Source organism: Oncorhynchus kisutch, linkage group LG2, assembly GCF_002021735.2.
Source record: "Oncorhynchus kisutch isolate 150728-3 linkage group LG2, Okis_V2, whole genome shotgun sequence".
In the NCBI taxonomy this organism is placed as follows: Eukaryota; Metazoa; Chordata; class Actinopteri; order Salmoniformes; family Salmonidae; genus Oncorhynchus; species Oncorhynchus kisutch.
Window position 1 is genome coordinate 60419631 of NC_034175.2, and position 21756 is coordinate 60441386.

Sequence of the window (21756 nt, forward strand, 5' to 3'; positions counted from 1 at the left end):
CTTACCTTCAAACCTGATAATTGTCTTCTCAACCCCCTGCCATAAATGCATAGGGCACATATCGTTGCTGTCTGATGAAAACCTCTTATCTCCAACTAAATGACCATATTTTCCCATTAACAAACATACAATTATAAAACTACAGAAGCTATTGTGAATACATTTCCTCGGGCATAGAGTCATGAAATGTTCAGAGTACATTGAGGGAAGTTACTGCTTTCAATAAAAACATTTTTTTTTTAAAGGCAAAACTTAGTTACTAGGTTATCATCAGACAGCGAAGATATGCTAACCTGTAGAGCACCTAGGCCTATATGTCTACATGATGGTGCAGGCTACATACCTCTGCACCCTTGCTTTGTCGTTTTCTCTTCTCAAACACACCTTTGTATTTTGGCACTGCACCAGATCTAGTCCATGGAAATACAGTAGTAACAGCTGTATCTTTTATTATAAACTGAGTGGTTCGAGCCCTGAATGCTGATTGGCCGAAAGCCGTGGTTTATCAGACCTTAAACCATGGGTATGATAAAACATTTATTTTTACAGCTCTAAGTTGGTAACCAGTTAATAACCAATAGCAATAAGGCACCTAGGGTGTTTGTGGTATGTGGACAATATACTGTACCACGGCTAAGGGCTGTTCTTAGGCACAAGACAACACGGCGGGCCTTATTGTTTAAGTATCCTTCGGTTTTCTGTCCCCATAATTTCAGATCGCATTTCTCGTTCATATGCATCATCACTAAAGTGCTTTACTCACACATGCAGGGATTATCATGACACAAGGCGAGACCCAGATGCAGATACAGGAGGCAGATGGTTGGAGTCTTACAATGTTTATTAATCTAAAAGGAGTAGGCAAGAGCTTCAGGTGGCAGGTTGCCAGGTAGTTTAGTGGTTAGAGCGTTGGACTAATAACTGAAAAGTTGCAAGATCGAATCCCCGAGCTGACAAGGAAAAAAATCTGTTGTTCGGCCCCTGAACAAGGCAGTTAACTCACTGATCCTAGGCCATCACTGAAAAGAAGAATTTGTTAACTGGTTTGCCTAGTTAAATAATTCTATAATAATAATAATTTAATAATTCTAAATAATAAAATATAAAAAGAGAATGGTCGTGGACAGGCAAAAAGGTCAAAACCAGATCAGAGTCCAGGAGGTAAAGAGTGGCAGACAGGCTCGTGGTCAAGGCAGGCAGAATGGTCAGGCAGGCGGTCACAGAGTCCAGAAACAGGCAAGGGTCACAACCGGGAGGACTAGAAAAAGGAGAATAACAAAAAGAAGGAGAACGGGAAAAACATACAAGACTAACTGGCACAAAGAGACTGGAAACAGGGATAAATACACTGGGGAAAATAAGCGACACCTGGAAGGGGTGGAAAAACAGGGATGTAATGTTGGCGGCAAAAGTTTGTACATCGAATTTACTATTTATAATTGCTACTCACCATTTTCTGCATCTCTATGTGTCTTTCACTGGAAAACTGTGAAATTTGGTGCCGTCCTCCCTTGATTTCATGTAATCAAATCAAATGTTATTGGTCACATACACATGGTTAGCAGATGTTAATGAGAGTGTAGCGAAATGCTTGCGAAATGCTTAGGGTTGTGGGCGGAGCAGTTGCCGTACCAGGCGGTTATACAGCCCGACAGGATGCTCTCGATTGTTGTTCTGTAAAAGTTTGTGAGTGTGACAAGCCAAATTTCTTCAGCCTCCTGAGGTTGAAGAGGGGCTGTTGCGCCTTCTTCACCACGCTGTCTGTGTGGGTGGACCATTTCAGTTTGTCTGTGATGTGTATGCCGAGGAACTTAAAACTTTCCACCTCCACTACTGTCCCTTCAATGTTGATAAGGGGGTGCTCCCTCTGCTGTTTCCTGAAGTCCACAATCATCTCCTTTGTTTTTGTTGTTGTTGAGTGTGAGGTTGTTTTCCTGCCACCACACACCGAGGGCCCTCACCTCCTCCCTGTAGATCGTCTCGTCGTTGTTGGTAATCAAGCCTACCACTGTAGTGTTGTCTGCAAACTTGATGATTGAGTTGGAGGCGTGCATGGCCACACAGTCATTGGTGAGCAGGGAGTACAGGAGAGGGCTGAGAACGCACCTTTGTGGGGCCCCAGTGTTGAGGATCAGCGGGGTGAAGATGTTGTTTCCGACCCTCACCACCTGAGGGCGGCCCATCAGAAAGTCTAGGATCCAGTTGCACAGGGCGGGGTAGATACCCAGGGGCTCGAACTTAATGACGTGTTTGGAGGGTACTATGGTGTTAAATGCTTGTCCAGACGGGTTAAGGCAGTGTGCAGTGTGATTGCGATTGCGTCGTCTGTGGACCTATTGGGGCGGTAAGCAATGTATTAAGTATAAAGTGCAGCCAGCCTGCTCTTGCTACCATTTCTTTTCCATTTTGTGTCACTAACTTTACCTGCGATGGGCCTAACTCGATCAACTTTTGCACCAGCTCCTTCTCCCACCTGTGACATAAGGACATATCGTGATCAGGGTTTCCCCCACAACGGCACACATGCACAGTTGTTACTTATTTCCACTGCTGTGGCAGTCAGCTACATAAAATAATGATGTAAAGCAATGTTTTTGATTGAAAGGTACACACCTCCTGACTCAAAACTCATAGTAATTTTGACCAAAATAGCTAATTTGGCTGTACGCTTTCAATAAAACAATGAATTTGTCCACAGCTCACGGATTTGTAAATCAAGCATTCACTGACAATGGAGCAGAGTGAGGCCTGCATCCAGAAACATAGCAGGTCACATGACCTGTTTTTGCAGCTGTCTCAGTTCTGAAATCCCGGGAGAGAGAGGGGGAGAGGGCTCTCTCCAATGTATGTAATCACTTGGGAGTTTCTGGATTTTGGGTAAACTTCTCCTTTAAGAATTGTTATGTTTTGTTATTTTTTGTAAGTCACTAGCTTAACCAAAAGCTGTGTCTCTATCTTTTTTACAGTCTAAAGCCTTGAATCATAAGGTTTTGTCAACCCATCTCTGCATATAGACAACTGTTCAGTGTACTTGTTCTTTAATCAATCTCTTGAAACATAGTTCCTCCTGTAGCTACATAAACATCTCATAACCCCACTACAGTTCTATAGCATAGCCAACTGATTGAACGCATAGCTAACTGGATGACCCTTTGGAACCCTGCCTGCCTGTCTCCTGATGTGCTAATCAGGTCGGCTAGCCTAGTGCTACACTAACAACCACCCCGTGGTCTGAGAACATGCTCTATCTAATGGCCTAGTTCTCCTGCGGGAAAATAATTAGAATATCATGAAGAGTTTTAAATGAAAACACGGTGTGGTGGGGTGACCGTGGGCCGTGGGTGGCCTAGACAGACAGATGCCTAATTAGATGTATTCTTTCCCACTCCCTTTAAACTCATTGTTAGCACGACTTGTCTGGTGGCTGCTAGGGATTAATGAAGCTTCAATGGGCGAGGATCCCATTAGCGGAAAAAAACAGAAGCAAAGGTGGTTGTTTAAAATGTGATGTGAGAGAATGCTGCTGCTGCTGCTAGATGATAAGACTGTTTAGCTGGAAGTAAATCTCCACATCAGCATGTTGTGTAAATGCCAACACAGTATCACAGCTTATTGTGAAATAGACACAAATTACTTATTCGAAATTTGTGACAGGCACAGGTTTAATGGTCAGGGTTAGCTCAAAAGTAGTAAGTAGTTGCAAAGTAGCTAATTAGCGACAATGCTAAAGTTATCCGTGGTGAGATTCAAACACACAACCTTTAGGTTGCTATACTTTCGAGTTATACGCCCACCCAACCTCCCCCCTATCGCATTACATGCCCACCCAACCTCCCTCCTATCACATTACATGCCCACCCAACCTCCCTCCTATCACATTACATGCCCACCCAACCTCCCTCCTATCGCATTACATGCCCACCCAACCTCCCTCCTATCGCATTACCTGCCCCCCCCAACCTCCCTCCTATCGCATTACATGCCCACCCCCAACCTCCCTCCTATCGCATTACATGCCCACCCCCAACCTCCCTCCTATCGCATTACATGCCCACCCAACCTCCCTCCTATCGCATTACCTGCCCCCCCAACCTCCCTCCTATCGCATTACATGCCCCCCCAACATCCCTCCTATCGCATTACATGCCCCCCCAACCTCCCTCCTATCGCATTACATGCCCCCCCAACCTCCCTCCTATCGCATTACATGCCCCCCCAACCTCCCTCCTATCGCATTACATGCCCCCCCAACCTCCCTCCTATCGCATTACATGCCCCCCCAATCTCCCTCCTATCGTTTCTGTGTTAAGTAACATACAGTCTTTATTTGTGATTGAAATGCACTGAAAACATAATTGTGTACTGCACACAAAAAAATAGACTTTTTGGTGTGCCTGTCACAAAATTCCAATAAGCAATTTATGTCTATTTCACAATAATCTGTGATACTGGGTTGGTAAATGCACCAATGCGTGTGCAATGCATATGAGAGAGAAAAGATGCATGTTTTTGTGTGTGTAAGGATAGTTTTTAGGCATCATTTCATGCATGTAGTGAATCTCTGTCCAAACTTAAGGCAGAGAAAATCCCCATCATAATAAATGACTATACTACACAAACAGTTACATTTGCCTCTTAGCGTGCTGATAGGAGTGTAATTCTTACATACACACTCACATTGCTTACATGAACCATTGAAATTGGAGAACATAAACATATGCATGTTGTGATAAGAGTTTGTTTATAGTAATGGTACATTACTTAATCAACACAGTATACACAGAGCAGTCAAATGTCATCAAAATATGGCCTTCTTTACCAGCACAGATCTTTTCTCTTGCAACTCTCTCAGAAATAGGATTACTCCTAGAAAGACCGACTGGTTAAGGCCAAGTGATCTGTTATTTTTACTAGCTTACTGTCAGTTAAATTCAAATGTACGATTCCGTATTGAGAAACGTTATGAACAGTGAATATCGGATACTCAGATGGTCTTGGCAAACCTTCCGTCCATGTTCATTGTGCAGTGTTGTCAGGGGGACCTTGGCTCTAGGGTTAGAATCCTTGGCTTCATCACCGTATAAAGTAATGTCAGTGTGTATGTTTGCATCATGACAACACACTAACAAAAGTCTGCTATCATAAATATCTCTATTGTGTGACAGAATTATATATAGAGCCAGCCTCGTTCTCTCAACACATCTCACACTCAGGTTTGCATAAAGTGTGCATGTTTTCTTCTTCCAGCTTAGTCCTTATTAGCCCTCCAGGATGATTCTTTCACTGTTTTGGTTTAGTTTAGTTTCTCCAGGATGATTTGCTTTATCCTGTGAATGAGACTGAAGCCATTCTAAATGTATCTGGCTGAGTGGTGGTAGCTAATCCTCTATTTTTCACTGAAACGTCTCCACACGCCTCTTACTGGAGGCACGCACAGGTGGGTGCAGAGCAAAGGAGGGAGACAAGGGGTAAGGAGAGAGAGAGGTTAAGGAGGGAGAGAGAGTCTGCACTCTACAGGGATGCACCTCTGTGTGTTTTGGTTTCCACACTAAACCTCCGTAACCATGGCTGTCAGTCTGACATTGTGTTGGTGGCAGGCAGGCACCGGTGGGATCCCCTAATCTTCCCTGCTGACAGACAGGTTTCCAGACACAGGATGTGTTTTATTACCCTGTTCCTGTGCCAGCAGACTGGCTGTCCAACCTGGCACCTGTTCCATGAGACATTGCACCATTCTGAATTGTATAGTACTGAACATGCATGTAAACACATGCACAATGCACATACAGTACATGGAGACACACACACACACACACACATACATACACATAAACATAATGCCTGACAGACAAATAAACAGACACAATCACATACTCTCAGTCAAACACGTGTGACATGCATAAAAGAGTGGACAGTGCCAAAACAGAAGACAAATACTGCCTGTCTTCACTTACATTGGCATTTTGTGCTTCTTGGGACAAAACAATGACATGTATTCATTTGAATTTGAATGGGTATTGAATCAGTGTTGGGTGTGAAAGAGCCCAACAACAGGGAGCAGCCCTGAGTGACACTGACAGACAAGTCACCGTTTGTTATTCTGACCTCTGGCTTTAGCGGTCAGTTTATCTCCCCTCCCATCTCTTCTACCTCTCCATCTCCTCCCCTCTCCTCTCCCTGATCTCTCTCACCTCCATGTATAAACGGGAGGAGGTTGAGATAAAGGAATAGAGGACACGGAGAGGCGAGATGAGTGATTGAAGAGTTGACTGGCTATAGAGGAGTTGTATGAGAAATGGCCCAGAGGTGGAGAAGAGTAACGTGTGGAATTTGGAGATAGAGGGTAATCTGTTAAGAGTGAACTAAAGGCAGGGGCGGCAGAGAGTGGGGGGTGTTGGGGATTTGCAAAAATTTGCTCGCTGCTTCCCTCCTTTTTTAAATATGCCTGGAGGGCGCCACAAACCCCACCCCTTACCACCTGAGCCCCTCCCCTATCCCCTCCTCCGACCTGTGTGAGCAGATCTTCCACCTAACAGAATGCTGAGCTGAGAGGGACAGACAGAGCTAGCCTGGACAGCGCAGCACACTGCCTGACTCACCCTCCCACGGTGGGGCTACTCTGGACGGGATAACGTGCATGGAGCAGCCTGGAGACAAGCCAAGCAGGCCAAAGAGTGGAGCATTGGTTAGAGTAGCCATGCTCTCTCCATCTACTAATGGAGGACTCTAAGTAATAGGGCTCAGCTTCAGATATCCTCTCTATCTGCTTGCTACCAGGACCTGAAGCAGCACACACACCTAGACAGTTGTTGATGTGAATGTGTGGGTAGTCCACGCCTGAGAGAGAGACAGAGAGAGGGAGGGAGAGAGGTGATAGGTGAAAAAGAGAAGAAGAGGAAGAAGAGAGGAGGAAGGAATACAGAAATCAAGTTAGAGCAACTAAATCTCAAACTTGCTGTATCTCAACTTACCTGTGACTGAACCTGTCTACACACACAGACACTCAGAGATAAGTTGAGAGGAGATGTACAGAATAAGTTAGACATGGAGCTCTTACTTGGAGATGGAAATCTTGAAGACCACAAGAGGGACAGGTCTGGGAGCTGTGTAGAGTTCTACCAGGTGAAAGTGAGTGAAAAACCACACTACCTTATCTTCCTTATTAATGTTTTGTCTTTTCTACCCACATGGCACACTTATTCATGTTTTGTACTAGGATATAATTCTACACTGGGCCTTGGCAATGTGGGCTCAGGCATGTGTTTGTTTTTCGATGAAGCTTGAGCAGGGGCAGACAGGGCTGGTCCATTTTTAGCTTAGTGAGCCTGTCTAACAAAAAATATGTGCACTAAATTAGCATTATCAGGTTAATAATGGAGGCCTCAAGGAAAAAAATTGTCTGCGTGTTAGAAATGCCAGATGCGATTTCTGGTCCCAGTCTGCCCCTGTGAGTGAGTGAGCAACACCTGTTGATCAAGTCTTGCTCACTAGCTGTGGAATTTGTAGTTTTCCTTTTGGGTTAATATAGTTATCATGTGAAGTACATTGTACATTTCGGATAGACAGCTATGGCTATCTTCCACCTCTAAAGATTCTCAAATGAAATCTCTAAAGTGGTCAAATAATCCAAACAAATAAAATTCAATATAGAGACTTGATCATTCATGACATCATGTCAGTCTCTGTCACACCCTGACCATAGTTTGCTTTGTATGTTTCTATGTTTTGTTTGGTCAGGGTGTGATCTGAGTGGGCATTCTATGTTGTGTGTCTAGTTTGTCTGTTTCTGTGTTTGGCCTGATATGGTTCTCAATCAGAGGCAGGTGTTAGTCATTGTCTCTGATTGGGAACCATATTTAGGTAGCCTGTTTGGTGTTGGGTTTTGTAGGTGATTGTTCCTGTCTCCTGTGTCTGTTCCACACGGGACTGTTTCGGGTTTACACGGTTGTTGTTTTTGTAGTTTATTCATGTATAGTTTTCTTATTAAAAACAAACAGGAATTTCAACCACGCTGCATTTTGGTCCTCCTCTCCTTCGCCGGAAGAATCCCGTGACAGTCTCGATGAATATTCAGACATATCACTTTGCCATATGCTCTAATATGTGGGTTAGTGTTCCTTGTGATAATACGTGACCTTGTAATATACACTGAGTGTACAAAACATTAGCAACACCTTCTTAATATTGAGATGCACCCCCATTTGTCCTCAGAGCCTCAATTCGTTGGGGCATGGACTCTACAAGGGAGGCTGGCCCATGTTCATGACGCCAATGTTTCCCACAGTTGTCAAGTTGGCTAGATGTCCTTTGGGTGGTGGACCATTCTTGATACAGGAAACTGTTAAGCATGAAAAACCCAGCAGTGTTTAAATTCTTGACACACTCAAACCATACCCCATTCAAAGGCACTTAAATATACTTGTCTTGCCCATTCACCACCCTCTGAATGGCGCACACACACAATCCATTTCTCAACTGTCTCAAGGCTCAAACTCTTCTTTAACCTGCCTCCTTCCCTTCATCTACACTGATTGAAGTGGATTTAATGGGTGATATCAAAAAGGAGTCATAGCTTTCACCTGGATTCACCTGGTCAATGTCAAGGAAAGAGCAGGTGTTCCTAATGTTTTTTACACTCAGTGTATATGACTATATTTCTGACCTGTGTGACCGATCTGGCACCAGTACAGAGTCCCATGACTGTGACTGTCTTTCTGAAGGTAGTTCACAGGGTTACAGTACGCCCTGTTGCGCCCTGTTGCGTTTTATTGTGAGAGTTTAAAACATGCCTGGAACATAAAATAACATTATTAAGCGGTTCCCATGCTTTTAATATAATGTTTCTGTTCCAGAACAGTATGGATCACTTTCGTTTCAGGTTTCATTTCTCTTCCTTGAAAATGTTTGTTCTTTTACAATTTTTGGATCTGTTCCCTGAACCAGTTCCAACCTCTGGCTTTAGGTCTTCCAAGCGTTTTACATTTAGAGTAAATATTTACTATAGAGTAAATGTAAGTGTGGATTGCATGTGTTAATGCATGTGCCTTGACTCTATAGCGTGAGCTAGTTAGGTTGGTGAGGGGGAATGTGGGTAGTTGTTGTGTACATAGAGGGAGTGATATGATCAGGTTTGTGTCCCCATCACATCCCTATTATCTCACACACACACATGTGCACGCACATACTGCAAGCAGACTGTATGGAGAGGGGGGTCCATTTGTTGCCTAATCAACAGGTGGCTAACACTGATAAGTCTACTGTAACAAATATTTGTTCATGTATGGTCATTTTGTATCTTTACGCAGCACACCTTTTCTCAGAATCACACCTATTCCCAGAAATGTACTTTACATCTATGTTCTGTAGATGCTAATAACAACCCTCAAATTGATCTGTCTCTGAAAGCTGAGGCGGTCGGATCTTAGACGTCGGGGTGGCAGTGCAAGGTATTAGACCAAATAAGAAAGATTATGTCTCAATGACCCCATGTTTTCAGGTTAGGGAGGAGGGATGGAGGAATGGAGGGATAATAGAGTTTATAAGGCGCCCTTTTGGACAACAGCTTTGAGGACTCTGAGGAGAGGGAGTAGAGGGAGAGAAGGGCAAGAAGCCGGAGAGGGAGAGAAGGGCGAGAAAGGGGAGGAGCTCCCTCTACTGTTCACCTTTGGTGCAAACAGCCCCCTCCCCCCCAATTAGATGAAGGAGAATTAGCCGACCCCCCAGAATGAGCGCCTGGGTCAGGGAGGATTAAAGAGCGTGGGGGGTTTGTAGGGGGTAAAGGGGGTAGGTAGGGGTTAACAGGGTTTGTTTTGGTCAAAGACAACATGAGTCAACATGGCTACCTTTTAACACACAAGCCACTCGAGAAATGGATAAAGAACTAGAGTGCTCCAGGCCATCATTCACTATCTAGTAAATTCATGATCTAGAGATCAGATTGAACAATTAGACACTGAAGTATGAGGAAGAGAGGTAGGATGTTTGTCTCTGTGGTTTGATTTCCAGAACTCGCACAGTTCTGTCTACTATATCTGTTTCTCTGGAAGTACTATTCTGCAGCCGATGTTGGTGGGATTATTTCCACATCATAGTTGGAATGTTGTGAGCCAAGCTGCTTCAAGATGGCCAATTAGATTGGCTGGTTTGAGTTGGGCTCTCTGGGTTGCTCCGCCTCCCAAGCCATCCGTGAAGCAATTAGGTCATTAGGTTGGTTGGGCCACGGTGCTTTCTGCACCAGGGAATCCTGGCTGGGAATAATGTAGTAAAAACATTATAAAAACATTATTATTCTGTTTGAAGCCCTCACCCAATCTTACTGTGTGAAACCTCCATGGAGGCATAGAAGGCTGTCCATTCACAGTGCTTGAAAAAAATATAAACAGGATAATTGGCTTTCATGTGGACTTTTGCAGAATTCAGAGCAATAGTGCAGAGAATAGAGAAATAAAGTTTTCCTTCAAGCACCCAACGAAGCAATGGAGCATCTGATTCATCCGTTGGGCTATACTGTTCTATTCTGGGATGTGGCAGATGATGGATGACCGACAGGACAGCTGGAAGGAGAAAATAGAGAGAGATTTTATTGAACACAGGGACATTTTCCGGGAGGGAGGGAAAATCTTGTTTCAGAGTCTGCAGCCAGCCAGAGAGAAGAGAACAACATTAATGATGAATGAATTTGAACCATACTGCTTATAGTTTTATGTTTGCTTGCCTGCATGCTAAAATGAATTACTGTACAGTAATGAATATGTACATGCAGTGTGCGTTGCGTTGTATCAACATGTGTTGTGTCATGGTGTCAGTTTAATCTCTGAAAGCTAACAGATATAGGATCTTAATTTTAGCAAATGTTTCTACAGCAGGAAAATAATCCTGCAGCTACAAGAAATGTTAATTATTATGTGCATTATAATTAATGCCCATTTTTGTAAGGGAAAATCAAGTCTGAAATTTCACGGTGGATGTTATAGACGGTGGAAGTTATACACAAAACTCAAATACACTACAATGTTTCCCTTGCAAAGGGGTGATCAAATTAAGATCCTACATCAGTTACAGAACACAATGTTTTGATTTGACAGATAACCCCTGTACCGTGCTATGGTTTAATATATTTTGGTTTTCGATTTCTTGTTACTCGTCTGATTGACACTGTTGATAAATCCTGTGGCCAATTCTTGCACTGACAGGCAGGTTGAAAATGTACAGATATCATATATTGTCAGGGCAGAAGCACAGTCAATATCTGTCTCTGGGGAGAACTAGAGCAAAAAGCAAACCCTTGTCCTTCATCCGTCAGACACAAGATAACACACACCAAAGAGAGAGAGAATGGCATTTATTTGGTTCATTTCTCCTCTCTCATCTCCCTCTCTCTTCTGTCTTTTAATGTCTACTGAATGTTGTGAGAGGTAGGTGGTATAAATAACTTAATCAACTTCCTCCTCTGCAATGAGGTTTGTGTCTCTTGTCTCCTATATGTTCACTTTGATCTGATAGGAATTTGAGCACAGTGAAGTTTATCTACCGGCTGCATTTTCACTTTATCATCAATACATGAGAACAGAGAGCAAGATAGCGGCTTTCCACAAGTCTGGCTCATCTGTTGATAGGGAGGCAGAGAGAGACAAATGAGGGAGGGAGGGAAGAGAATATAAAGAGAAACAGAGGGGCATTCGCCTGATTATTAGAGAGATTTTTAGCAGGTGAAGGTTAGTTATGGGATTCCATTATTTCTCCTCAGGACCAGTTTCCCTCTATGGCAACAAAATATTTAATTAAATGCTGATGTTTAGAACTTCTCCCTTGGTGTATGTGTGTGTGTGTGTGTGTGTGCGTGTGCGTGCAAGCGCAAGCGCAAGCATTGGTGTGTTTTTGGCATGAGGCCCACTAAGAAATACACTGAGTGTACAAAACATTAGGAATACCTGCTCTTTCCAAGACATAGACTGACCAGGTGAATACAGGTGAAAACTATGATCCCTTATTGATGTCATTTTTTAAATCCACTTCAATCAGTGTAGATGAAGAGGAGGAGACAGGTTAAAGAAGGATTTTTAAGCCTTGAGACAGTTGAGACATGGATTGTGAATGTATACCATTCAGAGGGGGAATGGGCAGGACAAAATATTTAAGTGCCTTTGAACAGGGTAGGTGCCAGGCGCACCGGTTTGAGTGTGTCAAGAACTGCAACGCTTCTGGGTTTTTCACGCTGAACAGTTTCCTGTGTGTATCAAGAATGGTCTACCACCCAAAGGACATCCAGCCAACTTGACACAACTGTGAGAAGCATTGGAGTCAACATGGGCCAGTATTCCTGTGGAACACTTTTCGACACCTTGTAGAGTTGAATTGAGGCTGCTCTGAGGGCGAAAGGGAGTGCAGTTCAATAATAACTAAGAAATATAACTGTCCATTAGTCCCTTGTGTGACCATCATCAGAGTCCCTCTGCTCACACCTCCCTAAAATGAATCTGCAGCACCAAAGGGCACACACTCACACATTGTAAACATAAAGAAAGAGACATGTACATATTGTATTCACATTCCAAAGGTGCTCTGAGTGAATCCATCTCAAATTCCCACTCTATATTTTTTTAACTGATAAACAAAGGATACCACCACCTCATAAGTTCTTCTCCTCTCCATTCCAAGTGAGTGGACACACTGTCTGCCCAGTAGATGTAGCAGAAGCTCCTTTTCTGGAGCCAAACTTTCAATCCATCATTCAAGAGCATTACTAACCTTTGACCCTACTGATACTCACTGATTACAGTGCTTGCCGCTAGGGCACAGTGCTAGGGTGAGTTGAGAAGTTTGGAAAATAACGTCTACCATGGCAAACGCAAGTCTTTAGATTTTTTTCTAAATCAAAACACTGTTGAAGTGCGAATCACAAAGATGTCATGTTTCGACTGTCACCATGCAGCGTGCCACCACAGTACTTGAGAAAGAAAACCATGAGTCATCTCCACTTCCTGAAAATCCTGACTCACATAAGCCGGTCACCCACTCTTCTCCCTCCACACACTCTTGTCTGTCTCAAACACTCAAGTACATCACATTTTTGAACCTCTGTCCTCTCTTTGTAAACTCATGGACTTTGTAAATGCATTGACCCACGTACTATTCTCAGCCTACTGTTCATTTGTGTCCGATCGACTTGATTCGGTCTTATGTAGCAAAATGTGACATCATGTTTACAATCATACCCTACAATTGAGGAACAATGGAAAAGTAATTCTGCTTTGAAAGTTGATTCACTAGTAACCCCACTTTTAAGAAAATGTTCCTTGAATGTTTTGGTACACCTACTGGAGACCTCTTCTTTGGCTATACTCATTCAGAATCGTTCACACCCTCTTAAGGCTTAGCCCCACCCATCTCTTTAAGGATTCACATGTGAGGCCATTTGCTATACAGAGTGAGTATGGTAGTGTACTAAACAAAGATTTCAAGACTAGAGGCTGGTTTATACTACGTCTATCGACATGTCTGTAGACCGTTGTCGCAGTGGCATCATGAACATTCTATTGTCGTCCGACATCAAACTTGTTATTGTCGTTATGAAACAGTATAAACACAAAAATGCATGACATCAGCAGCCTGGTGGTCTAAAATAGTGCAACTGGTGTATTTTAACACCAATAAACCCAACCGTTTAAAAATGAATTTAGTATATATCAATCTAGCAAACCAGGCAACTAAAAGCAACTTTCTAAACAATGTTTTTGTTATTTTCTATATTGTTAGCTTGTTAGCTAGTTCAAATAATGACCATATCATATAGCTAGTAATGAACAAGACGGCCCGCACACTCTTTAAGCTTCCATCGCCGAGGGAACCGGGATGCCTCAGCCAGCTCGTCGGACTTCCACACCTTAGCTGGCTCGGGGGGTCTTCTTGCCTCGGTGGGCTCGGCAGGCGCCCACCCCACATCATGCTTCAGCAGGCCATCAGGCTCCCATGCCTCAGTCATATCGTCAGGCTCCCACGCCTCAGCTGGATCGTCAGGCTCCCACGCTTGAGCCGGCTTGCCAGGCTCCCACGCCTCTGCCGATTCGTCTGTCTTCTACGCCCTAGCTGGTTTGTCCAGCACCCATGCCTCGGCCGGTCCGTCAGGCTCGCACAGGGGGGATGCCAGGTGGTGCCCCTAGAGGGGGTGTACTCGAGGGCACCAGACTGCCTTCATTACGCACACCTGTCACCATTGTTAGGCGCACCTGCGCTTCATCACCGGTCGCCATCACGCGCAGCAGCACATCATTGGACTCACCTGGACTCCTTTAATTTGTTGATTGCCTTCCCTATTTCTGTCTGCTTCCCTGTGTGTTCCCTGTATCAGCATTGTTGTCATTTCCATTTCCCCTGTCCAGACGCTGCCCGTATTCTGTTGCTGTTCTGTTTCGTTATTCATTAAATGTTCACTCCCTGTACCTGCTTCTTGTCCCCGGCGTCCCCGGTGTCTGTCCTTACTGAGACAGGTGTTTTATACAACAGCCTTCTTCTATGTGTTCTCTTTTTGACTCCCTCTGAATGATTTGCAACAAATGCTAGAATCTCCTTTGCTATCATACTCTGCTTGCACCGGGCATTCCACTGATATCAAAACTCAGTCCTCCAGAAAGTGGAGAGCATTAACAAACCTTGTGTAGTTCTTTGTGATATCTTTCAAAATAGCCACGTTAGAAAGGATTACCTTTCCATACTGAGCAGCTAATGTTATAGACAGAAGCATGGTACATGGCAGACCAATCCGAACTCATCTCTCGGGATGTCCAGCCCATCCATTATCTCAGCCAATCATGGATAGTGGGAAGGTTCCTGTCTTTAATGTGGCTAAACCAACTAGGCTCATAATATAACAATTGTATTGTTATTAACAGGTGGCATACAAACAGAGTTTTCTTTTTTTTAAGTACTTGAGTACTTGCTTCTGCGATTCTTAAATTCATGGAGTAAGTTTCTAATCCAAAATTATACTTTTGTTATATGTTTGCTAGCTCAGCTGGTTATCTAGCTCCGTCTCATTTGACCACCAATCATTGCTAAGGCTAGCTAGCTAGCCACTTAATATAACTTGTTTTCTCAAAATGAATGTTAGCTAGCTAATTTAGAAATGTTATGAATACAACTCCCATCTGCTGTCAACATCAAGATACTAGTTAGCTCCAAAAGTGGTTATAGCGTAGACTGCATGCTGACAGTGAATTCAGAGACATTCGGTGTTTAGCTACACTACAAACATCGGTTTACCAGGTTCCAGGGGTGCAATTGTAATGATAGTCCTCCACAACATACCCAAGAGTTTCCTGATTAGGAAGGGGTCATCTGTGTTTAATTTCATTTTGTATTATAAACACAGTTTGAGATCATTGTGAGGGCATTTCGCCAGTGGTTGAATGGGGAATTGGTCCCCCTGGGAAAATGTTGTACAATGTTGCAACAGTAACCAAGGGGGGCAGGGCTTAGTGAAGGGTTAATTGGGTGGTGTCTCTATAATTAGAGGATAAGCATGTTTAGACATATTCAGTTCTGTAAGTTATCCTGAAGATCCTCTGTTCAAGTGTGTGTGTATGTACTGTATGTGTGCGTGTGTGCGTGCATGTGTTTGTGTGTGCGTTTGTTTTATGCGTGCATGCGTAATTATATTGGAGAGGGTTGGTTTTGGGATTGAAAATGGAAAAACTTTGACACTGTAATTCTGCATCCAAGTTTATTTCTGTCCCTGCACAGTGAATGGGCAAGGCTAGCTTTGCACTCTCATTAAAACACACACACACCATGCCTTTTAATATCAACCAAACCACGCCTTCCCTCTCCTCTTGCTGGTTAACAAACCCACAACGGAACGGAATCCCGTAAAATTACAAATCTTCAGAGCCGCTCCCTCACAATTGAACATGATTCTTTCTGCTCCTGTCCTGTACATAGCACCATGTGTCCTACTGTATGTATTCCTCTACCAGTGATTTCACAGCAGAGTTATGCACCGTGCCAAAACATGTCCTAAATATATGTTTTTGAGGGATGTTGATTCTGTACATATACAGTGGGGAGAACAAGTATTTGATACACTGCCGATTTTGCAGGTTTTCCCTACTTACAAAGCATGTAGAGGTCTGTAATTTTATTATAGGTACACTTCAACTGTGAGAGACGGAATCTAAAACAAAAATCCAGAAAATCACATTGTATGATTTTTAAGTAATTAATTTGCATTTTATTGCATGACATAAGTATTTGATCACCTACCAACCAGTAAGAATTCCGGCTCCCACAGACCTGTTAGTTTTTCTTTAAGAAGCCCTCCTGTTCTCCACTCATTACCTGTATTAACTGCACCTGTTTGAACTTGTTACCTGTATAAAAGACACCTGTCCACACACTCAATCAAACAGACTCCAACCTCTCCAAAATTGCCAAGAGCAGAGAGCTGTTTAAGGACATCAGGGATAAAATTGTAGACCTGCACAAGGCTGGGATGGGCTACAGGACAATAGGCAAGCAGCTTGGTGAGAAGGTAACAACTGTTGGCGCAATTATTAGAAAATGGAAGTTCAAGATGACAGTCAATCACCCTCGGTCTGGGGTTCCATGCAAGATCTCACCTCCTGGGGCATCAATTTTTAAAATATTTATTTAGCTAGGCAAGTCAGTTAAGAACAAATTCTTATTTTCAATGACAGCATAGGAACAGTGGGTTAACTGCCTGTTCAGGGGCAGAACGACAGATTTGTACCTTGTCAGCTCGGGGATTTGAAATTGCAACCTTCCGGTTACTAGTCCAACGCTCTAACCACTAGGCTACCCTGCTGCCCCAATGATCATGAGGAAGGTGAGGGATCAGCCCAGAACAACATGGCAGGACCTGGTCAATGACCTGAAGAGAGCTGGGACCACAGTCTCAAAGAAAACCATTAGTAACACACTACGCCGTCATGGATTAAAATCCTGCAGCGCACGCAAGGTCCCCCTGCTCAAGCCAGCGCATGTCCAGGCCCGTCTGAAGTTTGCCAATGACCATCTGGATGATCCAGAGGAGGAATGGGAGAAGGTCATGTCGTCTGATGAGACAAAAATAGAGCTTTCTGGTCTAACCTCCACTCGCCGTGTTTGGGGGAAGAAGAAGGATGAGTACAACCCCAAGAACACCATCCCAACCGTGAAGCATGTAGGTGGAAACATCATTCTTTGGGGATGCTTTTCTGCAAAGGGGACAGGACGACTGCACCGTCTTGAGGGGAGGATGGATGGGGCCATGTATCGCGAGATCTTGGCCAACAACCTCCTTCCCTCAGTAAGAGCATTGAAGATGGGTCCTGGCTGGGTCTTCCAGCATGACAACGACCCGAAACACACAGCCAGGGCAACTAAGGAGTGGCTCCGTAAGAAGCATCTCAAGGTCCTGGAGTGGCCTAGCCAATCTCCAGACCTGAACACAATAGAAAATCTTTGGAGGGAGCTGAAAGTCGGTATTGCCCAGCGACAGCCCTGAAACCTGAAGGATCTGGAGAAGGTCTGTATGGAGGAGTGGGCCAAAATCCCTGCTGCAGTGTGTGCAAACCTGGTCAAGAACTACAGGAAACGTATGATCTCTGTAATTGCAAACAAAGGTTTCTGTACCAAATATTATGTTCTGCTTTTCTGATGTATCAAATACTTATGTCATGCAAGAAAATGCTAATGAATTACTTACAAATCATACAATGTGATTTTCTGGATTACAGACCTCTACATGCTTTGTAAGTAGGAAAATCTGCAAAATCGGCAGTGTATCAAATACTTGTTCTCCCCACTGTAAGTCAGTTTCGTTCACATAACTCTCACACAAGTTCACTTGCTGAGATGAGGTCATTTTGTAACACAACCTCAACCATTTGCAACAGGATTTTTGACCCCTCTGAACCTTCCTCTAACAGGTCACATGACTTCTGTGTCCTGGGGTGCGTTCAGTTCGCTTCAACGTTTGCTATGTCGGGTGACGGTTTGTACTGAACGAATGGTGCGCACTGTTCTTTAACAGCCTTTGAGGTGTGTTTAATCCCATTTGGTGGGTGTGGTGTATGTAGCCTGATCAAGATGGGTATGACCATTGGAAATAATTGGAAAAAGTCATGCTGACCACCATATGGTAACTGCGTTTTGGGCCACCAAAATCATGTTTTTCAACTGGTCCTTCAGTACACTACCGTTTCTATTCAATTCAACGTTGCACCAAGTTCTGTTGTACTGAACGCAACCCTGTACTTGACGGATGCTAAACTGACCTCTGGTGACCTTTCAACCTATGGAGGAGGTTGTGGACTTGGCAACCAAGGCAGTGTGATATGTAGCTATATGTAACATTCACTTAGATATACTGTATCCATAGTATGTGCAGGCTTTTGTTCCACCCCGGCTATAACACAACAGGTTCAATGAATAAACTAGTAATGGTCTTCACTCATTCAGTTAGAATAAAGTTTGTTAGTTATCTAACCCTGGGGTACGTTTACCAAAAATTATGGATGCATTCAGCCAACCACTCATCCTAATGACCACCTCACCAAACCTTCCACCATCTGTCCTCTGGATGAAGTCAGTGGTGACCTTCATCTAATGATTCTGACCCCTTCTGGAATGCAGGGCTTGACCCTTGACCTTTAACCCCTGAGAGGACGATAAGAGATCCCTGGCGCTGATAGCAGCTCAAACACACACATACACAGCGCGGCTCTCACTGTGTAAACATTAGCGCTGACTAACAAAGCCATTGCCAGTGATAAACCAGCCTGCCACACATAAACACTTTCCTCCACTATCCTCCTTCTTTTAAACGGTCAACATTAGCCTGACTTTGTTGGCTACTTGCTGGACTGTCCTGACAGAGAGCAAGTGTGGTCATGCATAACTGGCTGGATGAAAACCTTTGCAGTTGCTCTGCTGTCAGTGACATGCCAGGACAGATATGTAGGGCGACAGCTTTGTTTTATGTAGCAATAGCAATTTAGAGGGCATTTCCTGAACTTTCCAGTGCATCCCAACCCATTTACTTCCTACCCTGCTCAAGCCTAAAAATGTCCCAAAACCAATTATTCCATTACCTCATGAATTGGTTAATTCCACTCTGTGGCTCAAAGGCTACTCTCTTACAGTAAATATAGGGCCCTCTGGCTCACATTTAGTCAACTAAATCATCACATGCACAATGGGTCCTGGGTCTTATGAACATATCCCCTGTTCAGCTCATTCATCTCCTCTCTAACACCAATTTGAGCCCTCTGTGAAACCAAAACCATTCCACCCCTAGGGGACAACTTAAACCGGTCCTCTCTGGTCACTCATGTACACACACACACACATACATCGATGCTCTCTACTAACAAGTCAGCTATTAGGGTAGTCAGCTCTCTGGGTAGTTTAGTTAATCAGATTAGCTGGGTGAGGGGCGTGTGTGTGTGTCCACAGGACAGCAGATGTGAAAGGCAGACAGGCTAAGACCGTCTGACTGTCCCTGGGTTTCTTACTGTCTGTCCCTCTATCCCTCTGTCTAATACTGTCGGTCAGACTGCCTGCCTGTGTCCCTCTATCTGTCCGTCTCTCTGTAGATCTCTCTATAGATATATAAGTCTGTCTATAAGAGGCTAACCCATGGTAACCCATAGTTGTCTCTGTGTATCTCTGCCACCTCTATGGTCACTTCAATCACAAACCCTGTCTTTCAATTCTCAATTTCACTCTCTGTCTGTCTCTACAACTCTCTCTTCCAAATCTCCCATGACTAATGTTTTGAGAAACCTAAAGAGACCAAGAGAGGCGTAGCGACTGTGGCAGAGTAATATTGAAATTTCCGCCTTTCATTTCCTCCCGGTGTTTGTCACTGGGGATTCAGACTAGGAATGGGAAACATTTCCTAATTTTTGGGACTGAGACAGGGAGTAAGAGCTTCCCAGATTGGAGGATTCCCATTCCCAAAGTGGATGCTGTCTGTCTGTCGGACCCCAGCGTCTCCTCTCTGCCCAAACCCTCAACCACCACCTCTAAACCTTTAGTCACCTCCAGTCTATCAGCAAGGCCAACCTCACCGCTCCTCTCCTTTCCTTTCCTTTCTCCCCTCTCTGAGAAGTGTGTGTGTGTGTGTGTGTGTGTGTGTGTGTGTGTGTGTGTGTGTGTGTGTGTGTGTGTGTGTGTGTGTGTGTGTGTGTGTGTGTGTGTGTTAAAAGTTATGACCCAATTCTGTACCATCAACTTGATAGTAAGGAGGTGGGTGAAGAGGGCTACACTGTATTTCTGATGAATTTGATGTTATTTTAATGGACAAAAAATGTGTTTTTCTTTAAAAAACACTGACATTTCTAAGTGACCCCAAACTTTTGAACAGTAGTGTATATTCACACATTCACACTGATAGACAATCCTCTCTCGTCCCTGTCAACATTCGGTTTGAAGCGCAGTAGTTGTCTCAAACCCAGGGCTGCATTCATTTCTTCGATTCAGTTGCAAAACGTTTTGCAACAGAAACAGTTTACTTCAAACGGAAAACGTTTTGAAACTAAAACGAGAGTTTCTATTGGACAAATTCAGATACGTCCCTTTGGCTCTTTCGTTTGGTTCTTAAACGGTAAACGATTTCCATTGCAAGACGTTATGAATTCTGCCGAATATGCCATATTTCATGGCTATGGAGAAAAATCATGCGTTGGATTTGTTGGGTGTGCATACAGTGGGTTGGACTGTTTCATGGCTATGGAGAAAAATCATGCCTTGGATTTAAACATTATTCATGTTATTTTTGGCATGCAGAGTACATTCATTCACCTGGTCTGCAAACTGTTTTCATGTGATTCCTGAGCTAGAGCTGTTACCACCTCAATTAGTGCTAATTTTCAGGTTAGGAACCCAGCGGCGCTAGGACCTCCTTCAGCTCAGGCTGTAGAGGCACATTTACACATGGGGTGTATTCATTACGTCTTGCAATGGAAATCGTTTACCGTTTAAGAACCAAACGAAAGAGCCAAAGGGACGTATCTGAATTTGTCCAATTGAAACTCTCGCGTTAGTTTCAAAACGTTTTCCGTTTGAAGTAAACTGTTTCTGTTGCAAAACGTTTTGCAACTGAATTGACGAAATGAATGCACCCCTGGGTTTGAGCGGAGACAACTACTGCACTTCAAACCGAATGTTGACAGGGACGAGAGAGGATTGTCTATCAGTGCGTTCTGTGAGCTGTCAGTAAAGAACTCAGTCCAGGTTTATTTCACGCGTTTTGTTTCCTTTTTATCCATTCTATTGGCATGAATGGGGGATTTCCCATCGGTTTGTCTTCTTCGTTAAGGTCCTGTCGCTGGATAATTTTGGATGCAATGGGAACAGGAATACGTGCGCTGTGGTCTGAGGCAGCAGGCAGCAGACTCGGTGTAGATCTACTGTAGTAGCCTTGATGGAAACCATGTCTCCCCAGCAGGGAACTATCGGACAGAATAGGTCTGGCTCTTTGACAGGGAAAAGCAAGTTCTGCGCGCTACCAGACAGCAAAAAGGTAACTAGAGAATTGTGGATTTTTTAAATGTGCATTATAACGTATTATTGTACCATTATGTAGTGGGGGGATAGTATTGGTCTTCTTTTGGGTTTGTCATTGGGTTTTCTACTTGCTCTATATCGTCTATCGCCAGGTAGCATGCCATGCAGTTGTATTGTTGGCAAAGTATAGGCTAAATGGGAATTGATATGATAATTTGGCTTCCAGCCTAATTGAGGTTGTGTGCATTA

At 43.8% G+C, this 21756-nt stretch overlaps 1 protein-coding gene across 2 annotated transcripts in view; it reads left to right on the top strand.

Annotated features, from left to right (window-relative positions):
• Positions 1–6276: 6276 nt before the first annotated feature.
• The window catches only part of LOC109869449 (rho GTPase-activating protein 20-like), a 52929-nt gene continuing 37449 nt past the window's right edge, over positions 6277–21756 (top strand). The window contains exon 1 of one of the 2 annotated variants that reach the window (XM_031799270.1): positions 6277–7128. In XM_031799270.1, coding sequence (XP_031655130.1) covers positions 7045–7128 — 84 coding nt within the window. In that variant the 5' untranslated portion in view covers positions 6277–7044. Of the gene's footprint in view, positions 7129–21171; positions 21524–21756 lie in introns of those variants that run through there. The other variant, XM_020459622.2, reaches the window with a different exon arrangement.